Source organism: Pithys albifrons, chromosome 19 (assembly GCF_047495875.1).
Source record: "Pithys albifrons albifrons isolate INPA30051 chromosome 19, PitAlb_v1, whole genome shotgun sequence".
Taxonomy (NCBI): domain Eukaryota; kingdom Metazoa; phylum Chordata; class Aves; order Passeriformes; family Thamnophilidae; genus Pithys; species Pithys albifrons.
In genome coordinates this window covers 12622928-12645473 of record NC_092476.1, presented here as the reverse complement: position 1 = coordinate 12645473, position 22546 = coordinate 12622928, and the positions used below count along the sequence as shown (strand labels likewise).

General features: G+C 45.7%; 1 protein-coding gene across 2 annotated transcripts; it reads right to left on the bottom strand.

The window, feature by feature from the left end:
* Positions 1-6361: 6361 nt before the first annotated feature.
* On the bottom strand, positions 6362-22339 carry LOC139680656 (myosin-1B-like). Of its 2 annotated transcripts, none has more exons than XM_071573493.1 (38): positions 22136-22339; positions 21906-22049; positions 21659-21815; positions 21033-21060; positions 20820-20934; positions 20648-20740; positions 20486-20549; positions 20304-20402; positions 20095-20198; positions 19872-20010; positions 19404-19522; positions 19164-19313; positions 18423-18593; positions 17883-18189; positions 17463-17551; positions 16109-16196; positions 15894-16011; positions 15068-15191; positions 14846-14982; positions 14489-14744; positions 12892-13134; positions 12615-12791; positions 12384-12529; positions 12206-12296; positions 11729-12118; positions 11492-11618; positions 11140-11258; positions 10708-10904; positions 10005-10188; positions 9753-9918; positions 9465-9589; positions 8963-9271; positions 8614-8817; positions 7807-7932; positions 7543-7713; positions 7350-7454; positions 7015-7110; positions 6362-6514 (listed from the first exon to the last, which is right to left on the bottom strand). In XM_071573493.1, exons 1-38 carry the CDS (start codon positions 22337-22339, stop codon positions 6362-6364), a joined length of 5835 nt encoding a protein of 1944 aa, XP_071429594.1. The 2 variants fall into 2 exon arrangements, with proteins under 2 accessions (XP_071429594.1, XP_071429595.1); XM_071573494.1 differs by having other exon boundaries at positions 17895-18189.
* Positions 22340-22546: the final 207 nt, after the last annotated feature.

Below are 22546 nucleotides of genomic sequence, written 5' to 3'. Positions count from 1 at the left end.
GCCAACCCCCACCTGGCTAGAACTTCCCTTCAGGGAGTTCCAGACAGTGCTGAGGTCACCTCTGAGCCTCCTCTTCTCCAGGCTAAACAACCCCAGCTCCCTCAGGCTCTCTCCACAGCACTTGTGCTCCAGTCCCTTCTCCAGCCTTGTTGCTCTTCTCTGGACACGCTCCAGCCCCTCAATCTCTTTCCTGAACTGAGGGGCCCAGAACTGAACACAATACTCAAGGTGTGGCCTCACCAAGGCAGAGTACAGGGGAAGGATCACTTTCCTGGGCCTGCTGGCCCCGCTATCTTCAATCCAGGACAGGATCCCATTGGCCTTCTTGGCCACCTGGGCACACTGGTGGCTCCTGTTGAGCTTCCTGTCAATGAGTCCCCCCAGGTCCCTCTGCCTGGCTGCTCTCCAGCCACTCTGTGCCCAGCCTGGAGCGCTGCAGGGGGTTGTTGTGGCCAAAGTGCAGGACCTGCACTTGGCCTTGTTGAACTCCATCCCATTGCAATCAGCCCATCTCTCAAGTCTATCCAGATCCCTCTGTAGAGCCCTCCTGCCTTCCAGCGGGTCGACACTCCCTCCCAACTTGGTGTCATCAGCAAATTTGCTGATGATGGACTCAATCCCCTCATCTAAATCATCAATAAAGATGTTAAACAGGACTGGACCCAACACAGACCCCTGGGGAACACCACTGGTGACCGGGCACCAGCTGGATGCAGCTCCATTCACCAGCACTCTCTGGGCCCGGGCCTCCAGCCAGCTCCTAACCCAGCAGAGGGTACACTTGTCCAAGCCATGGGCTACCAGCTTTTCCAGGAGTATATTATGGGAGACAGTGTCAAAGGCCTTGCTGAAGTCCAGATAGACACACCCACAGCTTTCCCCTCATCCACCAGGTGGGTCACCTGTTCGTAAAAGGGGATCAGGTTGATCAGACAGGACCTGCCCCTCCTAAACCCCATGCTGGCTGGGTCTAATCCCTTGTCCATCCTGAAGGTGCTGTGTGATTGCACTCATCTGCTCCATAACCCTGCCAGGCATTGAGGTCAGGCTGACAGGCCTGGAGTTGCCAGGGTCAGCCTTGCAGCCCTTTTTGTGGATTGGGGTGACATTCACCAACCTCCAATCATCTGGGACCTCCCCAGAGAGCCAGGACTGTTGGAAGATGATGGAGAGTGGTTTGGCAAGCTCTTCTGCCATCTCCCTCATCACCCTGGGATGGATCCCGTCTGGTCCCATAGACTTGTGAGGATCCAGCTGGCTCAGTAAGTCACTATTTCCTCCTGGAATACAGGAGGGCTGTTGAGCTCCCTCTCTATCAGCTCCAGAGGTCAGTTGTCTTGAGGGCCACCTGTCTTACTGATAAAAACTGAGGCAAAGTAGGTGTTAAGTACCTCAGCCTTCTCCTCATCTTTGTTAACTGTATTTCCCTCCAAGTCCAACAGAGAATGGAGGTTTTCCTTGCCTTTCCTTTTGTTATTAATGTATTTATAGAAGGACTTTTTGTTGTCCCTAATAGAATTAGCCAAATTAACTTCAAATTGCACTTTTCCTGCTGGGCTTCCTTAGGAGTTGAAAGGGTGTGACTCCACCAGTCAATTTCCCTTTCACTCTCCCTTATGCTTCTGAGCCTTTCCACCTCTTCCTTTAGCTCTGCCACCAGTCAGAGCAAATGGTTCACCTGCTCACATCGCATGCAGGTGCTTCTCACACTGTCCTCCAGTAGCAGTTCCAGGCTCAGTCTGTGCAGCCGGAGGCCCGAGTGGCTGCATCCTTTTTAGAGGGTTCTGTCTGTATTGACACCCCTCTGCTGGTAACAGGAGCAACAGCTTTCATTTTTTTGGAAGGCATGACTGCCTTGAGTCGTGAGGGAAAAAAAGAAAAAACAAAAGGGAAAAAACCAGCCCACAAAACACATAGACTTGTGCCCTGCCTGCTCTTCCTGCCTGTGCAAACTGCCGTGCAAACTGCCGTGCCATGCCCTCACTGACATGCCACGCCTCTGTTTGCCTGCTCCTGTTCACTGTGCTCCAGGTCGCTGTGCTCCCCAGAGATGTTTTTAAAGCCTTCTCAATTCCCTGCTAAGGAGCAAGCCACATCTCTGAGTCTCCTGATAACAGCTGGAAGAACACGAGCCAAACCCTAGCAGGAAATGAGCAGAGCACCTCCCTTCCCTCCCTTATCAAGCCTTCTCAATCCCCTGCTACTGAGCAAGCCACACCTCTGAGTCACCTGATAACAGCTGGAGGAGCAACAGTCAACCCCAACAGGGAATGAGGAGAGCACCTCAAATGAGCAGAGCACCTGTTGTCAGAGCACCTGTTGTCTAGGTCTCTATTGATTCACTGATACTTTCCTATTGGCCATCACCAGTGCTACATAGGCAACGCCATTTCTCAGTGGTAGAAGAAAGGAGTAAACAAGCACCATGTCACACTGTTGTTCTTCATCCCCCACCTCTGCCAGGCTCAGCCCATGCTGCCCTCCCTCCTCCTGATGGAGGAGGTGCAGCCCAACGGTGGTCACATCTCAGCAGCAGCAGCCGTGTGCGCCCCAGTGGTGTGACCAGCAGTGCGGCACTGCCTCGAGGTCAGCCCTGCCCCAGGACAACCCTGACATACAGACAGCCCTGGCACAAGGACAGCCCAGGCCCAGGACAGCCCTGCCACAAGGACAACCCTGCCCCAGGACAGCCCTGGCACAAGGACAGCCGTGCCCGAGGACAGCCCTGGCACAAGGACAGCCGTGCCCCAAGGACAGCCCTGCCCCAGGACAGCCCTGCCACAAGGACAGCCGTGCCCCAAGGACAGCCCTGCCCCATGGCACCCTCGCACCAGCAGCCCCATGCTCAGCCCGCGGCAGCTGCTCCACAGGCGTGGAGACTTGGTCAGAGCTCAGGAAGGTGTCGGGACAAAGCCGGGAGTGACTGAGACTGAAAATAGTATAAAGAGAAAGGGAGCTTTGAAATCCCCATACAGATGGTCCGACCATCAAAGGAGCTTTTAAAACTAGCTTGTGTCTGGCACTCACTTGCTGCGTTCCCGCCCAGTCTGGGGTGCCAGTGAGGGTGCCCATCACGGCAGCCAAAGTGCGGGCACTGCCCCATCCGTCCCACGGAGTCTGACCACTCTCCACTCCCTCTGCTCCCTCCCAGCATCTCTCTGCTCCCCTCCCATGCCCTGCTTGGGTGGTAGAGGAGCTGGATATAGGTGGGAAGCTTCACAGAGAAATAAAAACTGTCTCTCTCATGATACACAGCGAAATGCATAAGTGCATTAGCAGAACAAACCTCTTCCTCTTCTGCCTTGTTGGCAGTGTCAGAGACTGAAACGGTTAATGACTTATGCATTCTAGGAGACTTTGCAGGCTTTTGACTTTTGCATTATACCCCTGATGGGCAGTTGGGGCCCATCCCTCCCTCCAGTGCTGAAAAGTGTCAAACCCTGAAGAGACAAGAATTACCCTGCCTTCCACATGAACCCTGCGCCCATCATGAAAGGCGGGAAGAATATTGGGGGTTCATGGCCCGGCTGGTGACACTACTTCATGGAAAACAACTCCCTGCCTTGGGGGAGGTGCAAAAGGCATGCTGAGGGTATATATAGGAACTGGTGACTTTGGGGTTTTGGAGGTTCTATTCCTTGCCCCCACCACCTGCAGATTGAGACCATGGCCTTCAGGACTGCTGAGATGCAATGCTGGATCCCTGGGTGGGGACTATGTGAACCTTTTCATTCTCATCTTTTCTTTTTCCTTGTCCTGAACTCTTCTCCTGTCTTTCTCCCCCCTGTGCTTTTTCCTTGCTGTCCTGGACTCTTCTCCTGCCTTTCTCCCCCCTAAATGGAATTGTTCTTTTTCCTTGCTGTCCTGGACTCTTCTCCTATCTTTCTCCCCTCTATGCATCTTCCCCCCTACTCCCCCCCCCACCCCCAAGGTTATTTCTATGTCACATTATATGGAATTGTTAAAATAAACACCAATTATCTAGTGTCATTTCACTTTAATCCATCCCAAGGGAATTATTGATAACAACCTAGGTTACCCCCGTCCCCTTTCCCAGGGGCGGGTCATAACAGGCAGAGGGTCACTTTGGTTACTGCAGCTCCTGAAGCTGGCTCCAGGAGCATTTCCCCCTGGATTATGACCTGTATAGTGGGCAGGAGTGTTGTGGTGCCCCACCTCCAGCCAAAATCCGTCCACATGATGGTTGTGGCACAGCACAAAACCCATGGATGGAGGGGGAGATGAGATGTGCTATAAGAGCAGAAAAGAGGGTTTTCTTGCTCAGCCCAAGTTCAGTTCCTTTATTCACCCTGCCCCCTTTCTGAAATGCAGCCTGTACCAAAACCCATGATGTGTTACTGGAGGTCTCTGATGAGCCCCTGGACCAACAAGGCATATGGTGGTATAGTGACACATCCTGTGACGGGCCATGAAGTTGTGGGGGGTGACAGTGAGTGCATCCCTGAAGGAAAGCTGTTTGGAGTTCACCCTTAAGAGAACAGAGCTACCTGGAGTATGCATAGTGACTTGTAGCCAATGAGAGGCTGTGGTGTATGTAAGGTGAGTTGGTTAACCAATTATGTGGTGGCATGTTGGATGTGAGGGGGTATAAGAAGTGTGGATGTTACTGAGTGAGAGCTAAATGTGAGATGATGTAATAGAAGCTTCTAGGAGCTACATCTACTACTTCTTCTACGAGCTATGAGGATCTGTCTGTTATCTATCTAGAATAAACTCTCTAAGTTGTAAGCCTTCTGATCAGCCTTCTGATGTCTGCTGTACCTGAGCTCTTCTGACCGCCATCCACGCTGCGCCCCTGCTCGGGACTAAGAGGTGACCCCAATATGCAGTAGGGTTGTGTTTATTGTTACCAGTCACAGGGAAGATGATGCTGCTCATCCAAATAACCAAAGGATTCAAGGGAGCACTGAAAGCCTCAGAGACACTCTGCTATGGTGGATCCTGAACTATGATTTTTAAAATGGATGGAGTAGTGTCCTTTCCTCACATTAGCTGTCTTCTACTGCTCAAATACTATTTACATGTTTTATTAAGAACCCTTAACATTTTAAAGCAGTAGTTTTACAGGACTTAAAGGCTGGCTGGAGGATCAGAAAAGATATCCAACAGGGACACATGAAGGTCAGATAGGGACTGGCAATTCTGGTGGGATAGTCAAAGATGTTTAGCACATGCTTTAAATAAACAGCAAGTTTGAGGTAGCTGCTAAAGCTTGACACATACGCCAAAAATACCAACCAAGTCAGCCTCACACTGTGTCTTAGCAAAAACAAATTTATCAGTAACAGGAGTCCTAATTAGCTTCACTTCTAATTTACCAGGCACTTAGACACATTGAGCGTATTCCCAAACCATATAATTTACTTACCCATCTGTAACGTGATTAGTAGTTAGACACCTTACCCAACTGGTGTTGCACTTTGCTTTATGCTACATTTTCAATCAGTGTGTAAGTGTTTAGTTCAGTTTAATGCAACATATATAGTAGACTGTTCTTAGGAAAATGAACAGGCCCAGTACGTTGAAAATGACAACAAACAGGCAGAAGAATCTGGTTGTGGACAGAGCAGAAGGGGTGAGCCTAGAAAGGCAGAGGAGCACTTGACTCAAATTATAAACAGAGTCCGCTGCCTTAGCTATTCATTCTTCCAAAGTCTTTTAACTATGGATTCTCGTTATTAATCCCAGGAGTGAATGGATGTAATTTTGTGGTATGCATGAAACAAAATAACTTCAGAGAAAGTGAGTGAGGGTATCTCTTTATGCCACTATCTCACATTGGTTGGAATGTTTTTCAATGATTGGAGTGAAATTTGAGTTTCTGATACCTGTGAGCCTAACCAAATAGGAAAGGTTTTTCAATTAATAAAAATTATATAGATGTTATATATGTATATATATTTATATATATTTGTGTGTGTGTGTGTGTGTGTGTGTCTTAAATGCTTCAGGAATCTTTTTTCCCTTTATTTTATTTACTTTCTGAAAGAATTTATCAAAATAACTTGAATGAATGTTCTCTTAGTCCATCAAAGAAATGCATAATTCTCATTGCAAGAGGAATAAGACATCTATATAATTGTTACTGTTCTTCATGTATTTTTAAAAATGCAAATGTAAAAATGTAATGCTGTTTGATATACTTTTAAATGTGAAGATGAACTGTGTACACACACTCCAAAAGTAAAGAATGTTAGAATAAGCAAATAAAGCATGCTAGTTCATATGCAATGATCTCTACTGTCTTTATTACCTACACATAAATTATAATTACAGAAGAAAGCAACACAGAGGTTTACATTTTATGTATGTCTCGGGTCACTTTTTAGCCTTGGGAACCTCATTCCTCCTCTGCTACTTTCTTATGAATCTCCCGGCTCTTCACTCGGAGCTTGTTGACCTGCGACTCTGCAATGTCAGCCCGTTCCTCGGCTTCCTCCAGCTCGTGCTGGATCTTGCGGAACTTGGACAGGTTGACATTGGACAGCTCCTCCTGTACAGTGAAAACAACAGACAGTGTGTTGACATTTAATATCTGAAAACTGGGCAAACAAAAATTCAAATACCACAGCTGGACTAGCAAAGCAGGTTCAAAACCAGGACAAGAAGCTGTTCAGTGTGTTAAGCACATCAGAAGAGAAAACAACATTGGGATGTCAAAAAGGTCATGATCACATTATGCACAGCATGGTCTAGACAGAGTTCATGTCACAGTCCTGAATAGACAGACTGGCAGCTACTTCTGATACCTAGGGTAGAATGTGAAGGAAGAAATAGAATGGGAAATGAGGCTTAGAGCAAAACAAATAGAATTAGGAAAGGACAATTTCTCTCAAACCCAGTAAGTCTCACTGTCACATTCCCTGTTGTCTCAAAACATCATCATGTTGAATCAAAAAAGACAAGGTCTCAAAAAGCTGAAGAGAAGAAAATATCAACACAGAATTACACCTCCCCAAGAAGGAAGTCTGGTTTGGTCAAACAGGTACTTACAGCCTCCTCAGCTTGTCTCTTGTAGGATTTCACCTTCATTTGCAGCTTGTCCACCAGATCCTGCAGCCTGAGGACGTTCTTGCGGTCTTCCTCAGACTGCATAGAATGACAAGTAACAGAAAAACTTGTTTACCTATTTCTCTAAATTCCATAAATGTGAAACAAAGAGAGTAATATAGTTTATGAAACACTGCAGTCCAGAATGACAGAAGTCAAAATCAAGTTAACTCTGTCACTGTCTGAGGTATAGAAAAAAATCCTTCTGGAAGGCAATGTTCCAACATTTTGACACAGTCTTCTACCAGAAGCCAACACAAAGAAGCTTTCAGGCTTACCTGGTAGGTGAGTTCCTTCACCCTCCTCTCGTACTTGCGCACACCCTTCACGGCTTCAGCGCTGCGCTTCTGCTCAGCATCCACCTCCCCTTCCAGCTCCCGCACCTGCAACGAGAAGCCCATCCCTGCAGCTTCCCTGGGGGTGTCTCTCCAAGGAACATGCTCACTCATGCACAGACACAGCCCTACACACCCTGGCCTCCAGCTTCTGGATTTGCTTCTTGCCTCCCTTCAGGGCCAACTGCTCGGCCTCTTCCAGACGGTGCTGCAGGTCCTTCACTGTCTGGTCCAGGTTCTTCTTCATCCTCTCCAGGTGGGCACTGGTGTCCTGCTCCTTCTTCAGCTCTTCTGCCATCATGGCCGCCTGAGCAGAGCAAAAGGTCAAAGGCATCGTGGGGCTGGAGACATTTTGAGGGGAATACAACCCCCATCAGCAATGAAAGAGCCCCCAACTCACATCTGTGATGGCCTTCTTGGCCTTCTCTTCAGCATTGCGGGCCTCCTGGATCGTATCCTCCATTTCACTCTGAATCTGGGAGATGTCTGTCTCCAGCTTCTTCTTGGTGTTGATCAAGCTGGTGTTCTGTTGAAGGGCATGAACATCACAATTTTGTTTTTGTTAGCTTGCAGTACTGTGTCAAGTACTGCCTAAGTTTTGGGGTTTATTATAGATTGTGCCATCAGATCATATCAGATTATTTTCTAATAGAGCTGCAGTAATAGCTATTAGTTTCTCAGACATGATGTGCTTCAGTATTTCATGAACATCCTCCATAAAGTCTTTCCTTACAGTTTCTAAGGTACAGACAAGAAATTTAGACTAAAAAATTAAACAAGACATAATCTTTCTTTACCATTTTCCATCTATTGATCATGCAACTTTGAAATGGTTCTATAGAAAACTCATAATGACATAGTTAAACTGTGTTAATGACAAGTATTAGTGCATTCCTGTTTTGATAATGGTCAGCCTATGTTTGTCTTTAAAGTCTCAACTGGAAATGTGGAAGATGTTGAGTTCAATGAAGTATCACATTAAGAAGGTCTCGTATCTCTCTGAAATTATTACTTTTAAGCGATCTACACTATAGTGAAAATCATGTCTGTCTTAAAAGACAGTCTTAATATTATCTATTACCTATTACTTCTTATTTACTGTGAAAATTACTACATTTTACAAAATGCTATTACAGTTCAGCCAGTCTTTAGTTAATTTATATTTACAGAGCAAAAGTATAAATGCTAAATATAATTGTACACTAACCTGGCTATGGAGGAGCTGAACTCTCTCACTTGCATCCATCAGCTCCTGCTCAGCCACTTTCCTCGACCTCTCTGTCTGCTCCAGTGCTGCCCGTAGCTCCTCAACTTCAGCCTGCAGCAGGTTTGCTCTGCGCTCCACCATGGCCACCTGCTCCTTCAGGTCGTCTTGTGCCCTGAGAGCATCATCCAAGTGTAGTTGCGTGTCCTAGTAAGGGAGTCAAGAAAGGTTGTGAGGTATGTATTTTCTATTTTCCTATTTCCCCATCAGTTTATAACTGTAAGAATTGCACAACAGGAAAAAATTTTAGCTGTGTCAGAAACCAGTCAGCACATGTTTTATTGTGCCATACCTTCAACACTGCTTGTGCATTTCTCAGATTCTTTTGTGCCTCGGCAGCCTGGCGGTTGGCATGGCTGAGCTGGATCTCCATTTCATTCAGGTCTCCCTCCATCTTCTTCTTCAGCCTCAGGGCTTCATTCCTGCTCCTGATCTCAGCATCCAGGGTGCTTTGCATGGAGTCCACAACTCGGAGGTGGTTCCTCTTCAGCTGGTCGATCTCCTCATCCTTCTCTGCTATCTTCCTGTCAATCTCAGACTTCACCTGGTTGAGCTCAAGCTGCAGGCGCAGGATCTTGCCCTCTTCATGTTCCAGGGAGGCCTGGACAAGTGGACAGAAACATTGATGACATCAATAAACCTGATGCTTCCTTTCTAGGGAAATACAGAGTATTCCAGGAAATCTTAGCTGGCTGCACCTCCCAGCCAGAACAGAGGGGAACAAAGACCTTTTTAGCCCAATTTCTTCATTGCTCATATATTTACTGCAGACATCAATGATTTTGGCCATGTACCTCAGCTTCCTCCAGGGAGGCTTGCAGTTCAGATTTCTCCTGCTCAACTTGCTTCTTGACTTTCTCCAGCTCATGAATTGCCTTTCCGCCCTCCGCAATCTGCTCCGTGAGGTCAGAAATCTCCTCTGTGGGAACAAAGACCAATGGCTTGCTCAGGCACTGAGCAGAATGGGAAGGGCCCTGTCCCACCAGGGGGACTGGCATCTTTGCACACCTGCAGGCCCAGAGCCCTGAGGAACGCTCAGCTTGTGAGAAAGCCCATCCAGCAGCAGAGGGCCAGGGACTTACGCTGCAAGTTCTTGTTCTCCCGCTTCATTGTTTCCAGGTGGTCCAAGGACTCCTCATAGGCATTCTTCATCTTGAACAGCTCCGTGCTGAGAGAGCGAGACTCCTTCTGGGAGGCCTCCAGCTCAGCCTGCGTTTCCTCATACTTCTGCTTCCATTCTGCCAGGATCTGAAGGGAAACACGACATGAGTAGGGATGTGGCCATCCCAGAGGGATGCTCTGCCCAGCAGTGCCAGGGCTGGAGCCCCAGAGACCTTGTCAAAGTTCTTCTGCTTCTTGTCCAGAGCAGCACAGGCAGCATTGGATCGCTCCACATCAATCATCAGGTCCTCCACTTCATTCTGCAGCCTCTGCTTTGTCTTTTCCAGGGAGGCACATTTGGCATTGACAGCTTCGACGTGTTCCTCTGCATCCTGCAGGCGCTGGGCCAGCTTCTTCCTGGCAGAAGATAAGCAGAGCTCTTAAGTGGAGTTGAAAATGGACATTGATTATCATTTCACCACTGTCCTGAGACACTTTTATTATTTGATCCCAATGCACATGGTGGATTAAGTCTATCCCAGCAGGTAATGTTTTTCTTGTTTCATTTCTTCAAGGTCTTCATAGAACCATAGAATCCCGAATCATTTGTGTTGGAAGAGTTATTAAAAATTCACTAGTTCCATGCCACGAGCAGGGTCACCTTCCACTAGATCGTGTTACTCAGGCCCTGTCCAACCTGGTCTTAAACATTCCTCTGATGGGTCAGCCACAACTTCTCTGCAGTTTTGCTCTCCCTGCATTGCTTGTCATGCAACCAATTTTCATTGTGTTTTCCAAAACTGCACCTCTATAGTAGAAATTTCTATTTCATGTATCTCCCCAACCTACTATTAGTGTTTTCCTTTCAATATCTCAGTGCTTTCTTTAAATTTCCATTCTTAGTCTCTGCCAGCCTTTCCCACCCTGCCCACATACTTGGCCTCCTCGAGCTCCTCCGTGCGCTGGATCGCGTCCGTCTCGTATTTGGTTCTCCACTGGGCCACTTCGCTGTTGGCCTTGGACAGGGCGCGCTGCAGCTCCCCCTTGGCTTCCTGCTCCTCCTCATATTGTTCCCGGAGCAAGTCACAGTCGTGGCGAGCGGACTGCAGGGCGTGGGCCAGGGCGTTCTTGGCCTTGGGGAAAAATAGCAGTGTGACAATGCATGGAAATATCCTGGGAAATCTTCTGATTGTGATTGATGAGAAAGGATTCTCTGGGAATCTGTGAAAGAGTTAGTGGATATAGTGTAGGGAAAGGGGAGCAAAGCTTGTTTGGGAAGGCTTGCACTGCATTATCTAAGCGGTTATTTTTCCATCTTTTGTTTTGTTGATTCAGGGATTTCATACATTTAGGATAAAGCCTTCTTACCTTTATCTCTTCCTCTAAGTGCCTCTTGAGCTCCTCAATCTGTTGGGTGAAAGCCTGCTTGCCTCTTGACAGCTGAGAAACTAAAGCATCCTTCTCCTCCACCTGACGTGAATATTCCCCTAGAAAAGGTTGCAGGTACACAAAAGTTTTATTGCCATGGATTATGATATTGTGGATATTTGGGGCTGTAAAACCAGACAGTTCACAGTCCTTGCTGGAACGTATGATCCCATTTCAAGCATTTCTTATTAGTGGGAGATAAAGAATGTTGGACAGACCATGTGCCCAGAAGAGTGATTTTTGTGGTAACTCTGACATTATTGTTTGACAAATCTAAATGCAGATATCTCACCTGACTCTGTCTGCAGACGAGCTCTTTGAGCATTTAGGTCGTTGATCATTCGCTGATGCTCTTCTTCCTTGGTCTTAATCTCACTCAGCTGGTCTTCCAGAGTGCGGCACATCTTCTCCAGATTTGCCTGTGTGACAGGAAACAGAAAGGGATAAGTTAAACATATACACTCATAAGAATGGCGGGAACAAGAAGTTGTATTTTATGGGTCAATGAGCTTCTAAAATATCTGTGTACCTTGGCTTTGGAGACAGACTCCATGTTGCTGGCCAAGTCATCAATCTCCATCTTGAGCTCGCTCTTCTCCTTCTCCAGCTTCTGCTTCACGCGTTGCAGGTTGTCGATCTGCTCCCCGAGCTCAGCCGTGCTGTCCGCGTGCTTCTTCCGCAGGGCGGCAGCCGTGGCTTCGTGCTGCAGCGTGGCCTCTTCCAGGTCCCGCCGCATCTTCTGGAACTCTGCCTCCCGCTTCTTGTTCATCTCCACCTGAGCTGCCGTCGCCCCTCCTGCTTCCTCCAGGCGCTCGCTGATCTCCTCCAGCTCCCTCGACAGGTCAGCGCGATGCTTCTCTGCTTTAGCGCGAGAGGTTCGCTCGGCCTCGATTTCCTCCTCCAGTTCCTCAATACGGGCCTGCAGAACACCAGAGACCCTTCACACCCTGCCCTCCTCCTACCTGCGCTGAGCCTGGCACAGGGAGGGTGAGGAGCAGAGACTTGCCTGCAGCTCCTTGATCTTCTTCTGGAGTTGCATGCCCAGGGCTTGTTCATCCTCAGTCTTGCTCTGGATCTGGCTGATTTCAAAGTCTTTCCTTTGGGCAAAGCAAACTGTATTAGAGCTCAAAGAAAAAAGACAAGTGCTCCAGCCCAACATGGAGGTGCTTCAGAGCCACACTTACTTCTTCAGTTTCTCATCCAGCTGCTGCTTATCATTCTCCAGGTCCATGATGCTGTCCTGGGCCAGCTTCAGGTCTCCTTCCAGTTTCCTCTTGGCTCTCTCCAGGTCCATGCGCAGTTTCTTCTCTTGCTCCAGGGACCCTTCCAGCTGCACAGAACAAGGCCATCAGTGCTCCAGCAGCCAGGTCGAACTCCATACCTGTCCTGTTCCTGCTGTGTGTTTGTGTGCTTACATCATCCACTTGCTGCTCCAGCTTGGTCTTGGCTTTGGTCAGTGTGTTGACTTTGTCCTCTTCTGCCTGTAGGTCATCCAGGGTCTGCTGATGGGCCTCTTGGAGGGCTTTCTTCTCTTTTGTCAGCTTGGCAATGGTTTCATCCAGGGCTGCCATCTCCTCTGTGAGGTTTTTCACCTTTTGAAAGAAGGGAGCAAGTGCAGATAAAAAGAGATGCTTAAAACTTTATAACATAACAGGTCTTTTCTGGAGTGTGAATGACGTCTTCTCCTCATACCTTGTTTTCAGTGGCGTGTTTCTCCTTCTCCACCTTGGCCAGTGTTAGCTCAAGGTCATCAATATCTTTCTTCAGCTCTGAACATTCATCCTCCAGTTTCCTCTTCTTGGCTGTCAGCTCAGCATTGATTTCTTCCTCATCCTCAGCCCTTTCAGTCACCTCCTTAATTTTTGCTTCCAGTTGGATTTTGGTTTTGATGAGCTGGTCACACCTTTCCTCAGCATCAGCCAAAGCATCAGCTTCCTATTAGAGAAACATAGTTTCATTTGCTCATCTCAAGTATTTACAAACTCTGAAGAGAAAAATGGTATTCCCAGCTGAGGAGAAGAAACATGGAACTATTCATTTTTGTTGTCTTCTAGGAAAATATTTGCACGGTCTCTTTCAAATCAGAGTAGGGTTTTATTTTATTTTTTTTTACCTCTCACCAATAAGAACTTGTTGTTCTTATAGATAATATGATAATACCTGGTATTACTTTTTTCCCATAGGGAATTGATTACTTTCTCTGAAAGTTAAGACCTGAATATAATTTTGTACACATTTTATTTTTTTGTTTATTCTGTATTTTTGTAAAATCTTTTTTGTCAAGACTGACTTTGAATTAATTTTCTTTGTGCCAGATAAATTCATATTCTGTCTAGATGCAAACAATTTTTTCAATTTGAATCTGGCTTTATTTCATATCTGTGAAGACACAAGAGAAATGTTTAAACATTGCCCAATCTTTTGATAACATAATCACAGAATCATCTGTGTTGAAGGGGCCCAGAAGGACCATCAAGTCCAATCCCTAGCTCTGCACAGCACCATCCTCAAGAGGCACACCATTTGGTCTTCGAATGGACATTAAAGGCACAAAGAGAACTGCCAGAATGCAGAAGGGGTTTGTGCCTTTCTGGAATAGTGGTTGCAGAAAGACAGATGACATGACATGTATCATAAAAAATTACATAAAGCTCTTTTATTTGGGCAACTGATTGAAACCAAAGTTGCCAAATTAATTGCTTTATAGACTATGTTCACTGTATATTCTAAATCTCCAGTGATTACAGTTGGACCTTATATTGTGAACTTGCATGGAGAATCAGATTTTTGGGCACACCATGCTTCAAAAGTCCCTCCCAAGCTGGAACCTCATATTATAATGATGACACTGAGTGGTCTGAATTTTACTTCTAGTGATTCATATTAAAATATTTTCTAAGACAATTTACTGTGTAGCATAAGAGTTATGTCCTATGAAATTGCAAGGCTCAGCTTTGCAAATGAGGATTTGGGAAGGGCTCTACCCATGTGGGTGTGTCCTTCGAGCCTGCGCAGTGGATTTTTTAGGTGAGGCACAGCATGTACGAAACTGGCCCTGCCCTTTACTCCTAAGGTTCATCTGTCACAGCCAAGCGAGCTTGGACAGTGACAGTGAAGTCCTCGGGGCTAAAACCTACAGCCCCTGGTATTGCCAGGAAGTCTCCCATGCAAGTACTGACTGGGGCTGACCCCGCTTAGCTTCCGAGGTCTGACTGGATCGAATATCAGGGAGGCATTTAACTGCCTATGTACTATGAGAATACATGGAACAAACACAAATAATACTCACAGATTGCACTTGGAGCTGCAGATCATTTTTTTCCTGCATTAGAGAAGCCATTTTCTCCTCCAGCTCCTTCCTCTTTGCCTCTGACTTCGCAAGCTCTTCCTTAGTTTTCTCAAACTCTCCCTTCATGTTGGCCATCTCTTTCTCAGACTCTGCACTCTTCAGCAAGGGCTTGATCTTGAAGAATAACTTCATCCAGGGCCAGTGTTTGACATTCATGAATGAACGAACATTGTACTGAATGCAGAAGATGGACTCTCTGGGGCATAATTCAAAGGTACAACGAATATTTTCAGTCTGAAGAGTGTCAACACTTTGCCACACAGACAGTGACTTTAACTGAAAAAGTGAAATGTGTACCTCCTCTCTACCATTCTCCGGTACTCCACTCTCATCAGGAAGCCTCTGCATCTGGCCTGGGTGCGGGTGATGAGCTGTGCCAGCTTCTCATCCCTCATCTCCTCCAGGAGCCCCAGCAGCCCAGCTTTGAAGAACACCTTAGAGAGGGAATGTTGCAGCACATCATTGTCAGGCAGAGCAAAGCACAGGCACAGAGCGAGTGAATGAATGGGGGCTTTGTACCTTGGTGTGTCCAAATTTGTACTGGGTGTGGTCCACATCGATTGACCCAAGGAGCTTCTCAGAAGCCTTCTTGCTGTCAATGAACTGTCCCTCTGGGATGGCACTGGCATTAAGCACCTTGTACCTGTGGAATTAGAAGAAATATGAAAGAAGACAATGTCAAGTCATAAGGTTACACTGTTTATTGAAACCAACAGCAGTGTTTACAACAGAAATAACGCTGAGTAAATTGGAATTTCATGCCTTGTTTAGAGACACCCTTATCATGGAGTTCTAACCTGGTAAGAAAATCAAAGAAACTTTTCCCATCTTTGGGTGATCAGTCAGGATAAAAAGGGTACGCTGATCTCCAGTGAGCTCAATCCATATCTTTTTTACTTAAATTATGCTGTGGAATATTGCTTGAGAGGAACATTGCCACTGTGCCTATAGGAGGAAAGCCTGTTCCCCTGAAAATTGCAGCTGATAAAATGGCCAAAGAACTCAGAGTCTGTAATTTTTCCCCGAGAAATGTTGCAACCATATCCCAAACTGCGTTGATTAATCTTGTAGCTTATGCAACTCTACTGTGCTTCTGTACTCAGAGACCCCAGCAGATCTCAGTTGTGTGATGGACAGCAGTCAGTGAGGACACCTGGAACTCTTAATTTCTGAAGAACTTCTCTTCTGCTAATCATGCATGTTGACTTGTTTTATACATTCCAACATTTCTCTTTCAGTTATAACAAGAAGGAGTTTGCATTGAAAAATATCTACAAATATTAAATTAGTTATGACATTAAACTTCTTCAGTAAAGACATATTGGAAATCAGAAAGGAAGCTGACCTCTGTTTGAAGTCAGCATAGAGGATTCTGCTAGGGAAACCCTTCCTGCAAATCCTGATCCCTTCCAGCACACCGTTACAGCGCAGCTGGTGCAGCACCAGCTCATGTTCCATGGCACCTGAGCAAATAAGACAATTACATGATACTTCACAATAAAGCATAGAGAAGAAAGGCTACAACAGACTTTTTTTTTTGTCTGAACTTGGGGGTCTTACCAGGTGTTTTAGATTCATTGGGGATGATACAGCGCACAAAATGAGGGTGGGTGCTCCGCAGATTGGTCATCAGCTTGTTCAGGTTTTCCTGTGGGTTTTGTGAGCAAGTATTTTTCATTTAGAAATGGTACATCTTTAGTTATACTTTCAGATGTGAGGAGAGTCTTGAAAAACATTAATGGATTTGTAATTCCCAATTATACCCATCTGAATTTTTCTTCTGCCTCTCAGTCTCGAGAATGAGAAAGTCATTAAACTTTGCAATGTATTTTTATGAGACTGAGGGATACATCCACTGAGCCAGGAGACCTATGAAGAAAGATTATCAGTTGTTCATAGCAAAAAGCATAATTTGGAGTAGCAGATGATTCCTTGAAATCTCCAGATTCTTAGTCTATGAAAGACACTATTGATATGATCAGAAACAAAACCAAAAAGGAAAGAGGGATGAGGACAAAGTTTGCAGAGCTGGCTGGGAAAGGGGAGCTTAATGGCCTTAGGTGGTAGTTTTGAAGATACATTTGAGAAAGATTGAGCAGAACATGACAGGAAAGACTCCCTGTTCAGTGAGAATGTGGGTCAGAAACCACAGAAGAAAGACCTGAGTAGCAGACCCTACACCACCCCTTTCTAGAGGTGCTTTTAAAGTCAAATCCAGAAATTATATCTGACTTTAGCTGTCACTTTTGCTAGCGAGGTCCTAACACACCTCGGTTTAGCTCTGGTTTGGAGCAGGGCCAGAGCTGTTCAGACAGACACCTCTTTCACAGTGTGAGAAACTCTTCAAGTTGCCAGTCATAGCTACATACCACAAGTGCAGAAACAAGAGTGTTTCCATCTGCCTTAAGCTCTGTCCATTGGTGGAAAGGTAACTGACTTTGGCGTTTCTCTACTGACTTATCTTCATATGTAGAATCATGTGCAAACAATGTGCTATGTCTTATGTATTATCATGTGCAAATGCACATACATTTGTATGTGCTGATGCAGACTTGATGTTCCCCAAGTCAGGTACCCAGATCCACCATTGTCCTTACACGGCAAAGAAAGAAGGTGAAGAGCTTGATCCTGCCAACCAGTGTACTCGTAATTAAATAAAACTGTACTTTTTTTCAACATTTCATGGAAGGTGAGATCCAGATGTATTTCCTCAGCTGGCCTCAGCAGACTTCTGTCACCTCTTTTATGAATAACCAAGGAGATGTTCTTGATGCAGAAAAACATTAACAGGTGCAGTGAAATGGCCTTGTTACAGATAGGTTACAATCTAGGTTTTACAAACATCAACTCAAAACCAAAGCCAACCAGACAAAAAACCTCAGGAAAAAGTAGAGAGCATGACTTCTGTACTCACCCTGAAAAGAGCTGACACAGTCTGGAAAGAAGAGCCCTTCTTCTTGCCTCCCTTCTTGCCACCACCACCACCACCACCACCACTAGCCTCTGAAGAACAGAAAAACCCACAAATGATGGTTTTACAACTTGTTAAGAACAAGTTTGTTCATATGTACCAGTCATGATGAAAATGGAACCTAGAAAGGAACAGAGTCAACACTCAATCTAAAGGAACACAGGACCAAAGATGTGTGATAATCAAAGGGATTATGATGGCTGAGTGGAAGGCCTGAAATACATTTGATCTTTTCCTTTATTAATAAATTCAAGCCATAGGAGACTGTGCACAACATCTAGTTTTGTTAGAAGACTAGTAGATATTTGTAGCTCTGGTAGCATCATGAAAGAAATATGAAAATAGGAATTTCAGTGAACTGACCTGCCTCACCACCAGCAGATGCAAAGAGTAAGGCCAGTGTCTTGAGGGATGATTTCTGATACAGTCCCACGACAGTTTCATTCAGAGGGTCCTTGTTCTTGTCAAGCCACCCAGAGATGTTGTAGTCCACTGTGCCAGCGTAGTGCACCAGGGAGAAGTGGGCCTCAGCCTTGCCTTTGCCAGGTTTGGGCTTCTGGAAGTTGTTGGACTTGCCCAGGTGCTGGTCATAGAGCTTGTTCTTGAAAGAGGTGTCAGTTGCCTTGGGGAACATGCACTCCTCTTCCAGGATGGAGAAGATGCCCATGGGCTGGGAGAAGCACAAAGAAGAAGGAAGAGGTGAAAAGGCAAAAAGACTGACACGTGAAATAACTTCCTGAGTGGGACATTATTGCTCTCAGAGATTGTTCTTCTGCTCAGCAAACTGTAAAATAATCAAAACGTATTTGCAATATCCCGTTTACCCTTTCCAACTACATTTATAAATATATATGAAATTAATGCATTTCTATAAATACTTGACCTTGTGAATTACAGAAATACCTTCTCAATGAGCTCAATGCAGGCAGCCAAGTCCATCCCAAAGTCAATGAACTCCCATTCAATTCCCTCCTTCTTGTACTCCTCCTGCTCCAGCACGAACATGTGGTGGTTGAAGAACTGTTGCAGTTTCTCATTGGTGAAGTTGATGCACAGCTGCTCCAGGCTGTTGAACTGCACAGTTACAAGTATAGATTACTAGTAATGTAAATTGTCTAAGTTAGGAATAAAGGACAGTGTTTGGCTATTTGTACCCAACACAGGAGGATCTGTGAGTGTTCCTTCTTTACTCATCCAGGAGTTTGGAACTTCTGCCAGTGTGTCTCTTTTGTCAAGCTAAACTATCCATATATTTAGGACTCCAGAATAATTAATAATTCAAACTTGTCAGTTTTGGTATCTACTAGACTGGCTAATTCAGTTACAGAAGAGTCCACAGCACAACAGAGTATTCAGCATTTCTGAATACTGATTTCAAAGCATATTCCAAGCACAAATTTTGTCTATGGAACCGGCGTCTCTGTGTTAGGTACCAAATCCCATCAGCCAAAAAACTGCACTTAGGGATTTCAACTGGTATGTGTGCAACACAAAAATCTATTCCAAATAAAATTTTTTGGTAATCATGATGTTTTAAGTAGAATACGAAAGAATAAAATCATTAATGAAAGAAAAGAAAAAAAAGTACTTTGGCACATAATAGAGTTATATCAAAAAGTCTGGTAACAAAACCCTGTTCCTTACATCGAAGATCTCGAAGCCAGCGATGTCCAGGACACCAATGAAGTACTGCCTGGGCTGCTTCGTATCCAGCTGTTGGTTGATACGAACAACCATCCACAGGAACATCTTCTCAAACACAGCCTTTGCCAGGGCACCCACGGAATTGTATACCTAAAATGTAGAACAAAAGGCTTGTAGGCATCATTCAGGGCTGAAAAAAAAATCCAGAGGATTTATCAACAAAATGGGGATTTTTGTTACCTGTTGCACAGTTTGGCCCTTGGTCACATATTCATTCCCCACCTTGACTCGGGGGTAGCAGAGGGCCTTGAGCAGGTCTGCTGAGTTCAGACCCATCAGGTAGGCAGCCTTGTCAGCAACTAAAGCCCAAAAAGTCAGTTTTTAAAGGTACAAGAAGACATTAGTGTTCTTTACAAAAAATATCAAAAGGAAATTCTAGTACAGATCAAAATACTAGTAAAGATAAAAAAGTAATATGTATAAATGGAAAAATTCTTTGGGAGTCAATGGGCTTAACATTTTTCATTGTTCAAAGTAATCTGCAGCTTGCACTGACTTGTGTTCCTCCAGAGAACGATATGTCTGGTTAGGACACACTTCTATTCTACAATACTGGCACAGGGGAAATGCACAGGCTGAGTCAATAATTCTGGCCCTGAATTGCCACCTGTGTTTGGTATCCACTGTGCTTGGGTATATGCTGGATACCTTCAGTGCCATCAGGCTCTGCCTGCTCCTCACGCTGCTTCTGCTTGAACTTCAGGTTCCCATAGTGCATGACAGCCCCTGTCAGCTTGTAGATGGCTGTCTTTTCATCAGCAGAGAAACCCAGGATGTCAATGGCACTCTAAAAAAAGAGTCATTAGAGTAAGTACCGCAGCTGTTAAAGGTCAGAGAAATAAAACATCACCTAGAAAACTTCTGCACTTACGTCTGTGGCCATCAGCTCCTCCTGATCGTTAATGCTGGGAACAGTGATCTCACCTTGACTCACATACTGATAGTCATAGGGGTTGGTGGTGATCAGTAACATCTCTGAAAACGGGGACAAAACAGACACAGGTCAAATGCAACTGGCACATAAAGGAGTTAAATGTAGTTCCATGACCTTTGCCTAGAGGAGTTAGTGATTTTTCCTACCAATTAGCTCTGGCTTCTTGTTGGACATGATCTGATAAAAGATGTGGTAGCTTCTTTCCGCCTTGAGCTGGAAAGTGACTCTGGACTTCTCCAGCAGATCTGGCAAGGATGGCAGGACAGAGTTAAGCACAAGAACTGAGGAAGGCTGGAAGGAAGGGGATTAGGCCAGGAGAGACTCTTACAGGTTTCAATGTCAGCAGAAGCCAGTTTGCCTGTGGCACCAAAATGAATTCTGATGAATTTACCCTGAAAGCAGCAGAAAAGTCCATCAATATCTATCTTGCCAATCCCAACTGCAAGAATATTTGAGTTGGCGTTCACTGTTGTCCCAGGTGGCAACTCACAAAGCGTGAGGAGTTGTCATTCCTCACAGTCTTGGCATTTCCAAAGGCCTCCAGCAGTGGGTTGGCACTGATGATTTGATCCTCAAGTGTCCCCTAAAACAGAAATCTTCTTGTTATGATTTAACTCCAAAACAAATTAGAAGGTTTCAGGTTACTATCCCTGGGACCTCACCTGCATTTTGCCTGATGTTTGCTCCTCCTTCTTCTTGTCCCCACTGGCTGCAATTGTTGCAAAGTACTGGATGACACGCTTTGTGTTCACAGTCTTCCCAGCACCGGATTCTCCGCTGTCAGAGCAAGGAGAGAAGCAGAGAGTGTGTGGTCAGGCAGGAGGTTTCCTGGCCCTGGGCAGCCCCGCAGGGTCCCGAGCAGGGGTTGTACGTACGTGATCAGGATCGACTGGTTCTCCCGATCTGTGGAAGAAGCACAAGGAGAGCTGTGTTAGCAACTGAGCTGAGTAACATTGAACTGAACGAGAAGTAAAGCTGTAAATTGAATCTGGGAGGCTTTTCCCAAGTCCAAAAGAAGTGATCCAAATAGTTCAAGGCTGCTCAATTTCCTTCCAGGTCCCAAGAGTAGAAAACATAATCCGAAATGGATTCATAGAGCTCTCACAGGCTTGTGGTCCTCACAAAACTGTGTAACCACTTGCCCTTTACGAAGCTGTCATGAAGAAATCTAATCAAACTGCATATCTGTATTCAAAATAGGGGATTATATGGAAAAATAATTGTTTCTGTCCCATCAGTTGGAAAAAAGCAGCAAACAAAGTCCTATTTCTGTAGTGGGACAGCGTAGAATTTTGTACAATGAAGTATAAATAGTACACTATGGTGAGTCCATGAGTGTTTCTGGGACATGTTCATTTGAAATTATTTACTTGATAACTTGACCACTTCACAATCACGCAGCTCTGTGGTGGTGTTAGCTGGCTTGTAACATGCTCCAGTGAGATCAGCAGGGCTTTTTTGGTTAGATTGTAGAGAATGATTGTGAAGGTCAAGCACTCACCAGTCAGCATGAACTGATAGGCATTGTCAGAGATGGAGAAGATGTGTGGAGGGGCCTCCTGGCGCTTCTTGCCTCGATAGGCCAACACCACCTCCGGGTTGTACACGGGCAGCCACTTGTAGGGGTTGACAGTGACGCAGAAGAGACCCGAGTACGTCTGCGAGGAAGGGAGACAGCACGTTGGCTTCCCCTGGGCCTGGCAGAGCAGCTCCTGCAGCTGCCCAAAGGAAGCTGCTGTGCCACTTACGTAGATCATCCAGGCTGCGTAACGCTCTTTGAGGTTGTACAGCACAGCGGGCTCGTGCAGGTGGGTCATCATGGCCATGTCCTCGATTTTGTCATACTTGGGAGGGTTCATGGAGAAGATTTGATCTTCCTTCACGGTCAGGGTCTGGCAGGGGCAGGAAGGTACATGCATGTCAGCTCAGAGCCAGAGTGGGAGTGAAATGCTGTTTATAAATCTTGCATTTTACCCACCTCTCCCCCTTCAGTCTTGACAGTGACTTTCCCTGATTCCCTGCTCTGGATTGTGCTTTTCACATAGGACTCCTTTGCGTGGACCACAAAGACAGATGTCTTGGCATCAAAAGGCTTGTTCTGGGCCTCGATTCTCTCCTTCTCTGACTTTCGGAGGTACGGAGCCGCCTCCCCAAAGATGGCCATCTCGGCATCAGTCGACATGGCTGTGGTTTATTGTGTGCAGCAAGGCACAGCACTGAAGTGAAGAGGCAGTTCTGTGGGAAGGAAGAAATTCCTTTGTACCAGACTTGAGTCTTGGTAGTGTTCTGTTCTGCGTATTCTTACGATCTCCCTGTAAGCATTACCTGCTTTTCACATACTAATCAAAGATGCAGCAGAGATACCAAGTAGAAGCAGAAGAAATACCAA

Excerpts from the sequence above, each read along its gene's own strand:
- LOC139680656 (XM_071573493.1), bottom strand. The coding sequence starts at position 22,339 with ATGTCGACTGATGCCGAGATGGCCATCTTTGGGGAGGCGGCTCCGTAC. Across the intron at positions 21,061-21,658 it reads CTATCAGTTCATGCTGACTG|ATCGGGAGAACCAGTCGATC; the intron begins GTGAGTGCTTGA and ends CTTCTTCCACAG. Across the intron at positions 20,741-20,819 it reads AAACATCAGGCAAAATGCAG|GGGACACTTGAGGATCAAAT; the intron begins GTGAGGTCCCAG and ends TTTCTGTTTTAG.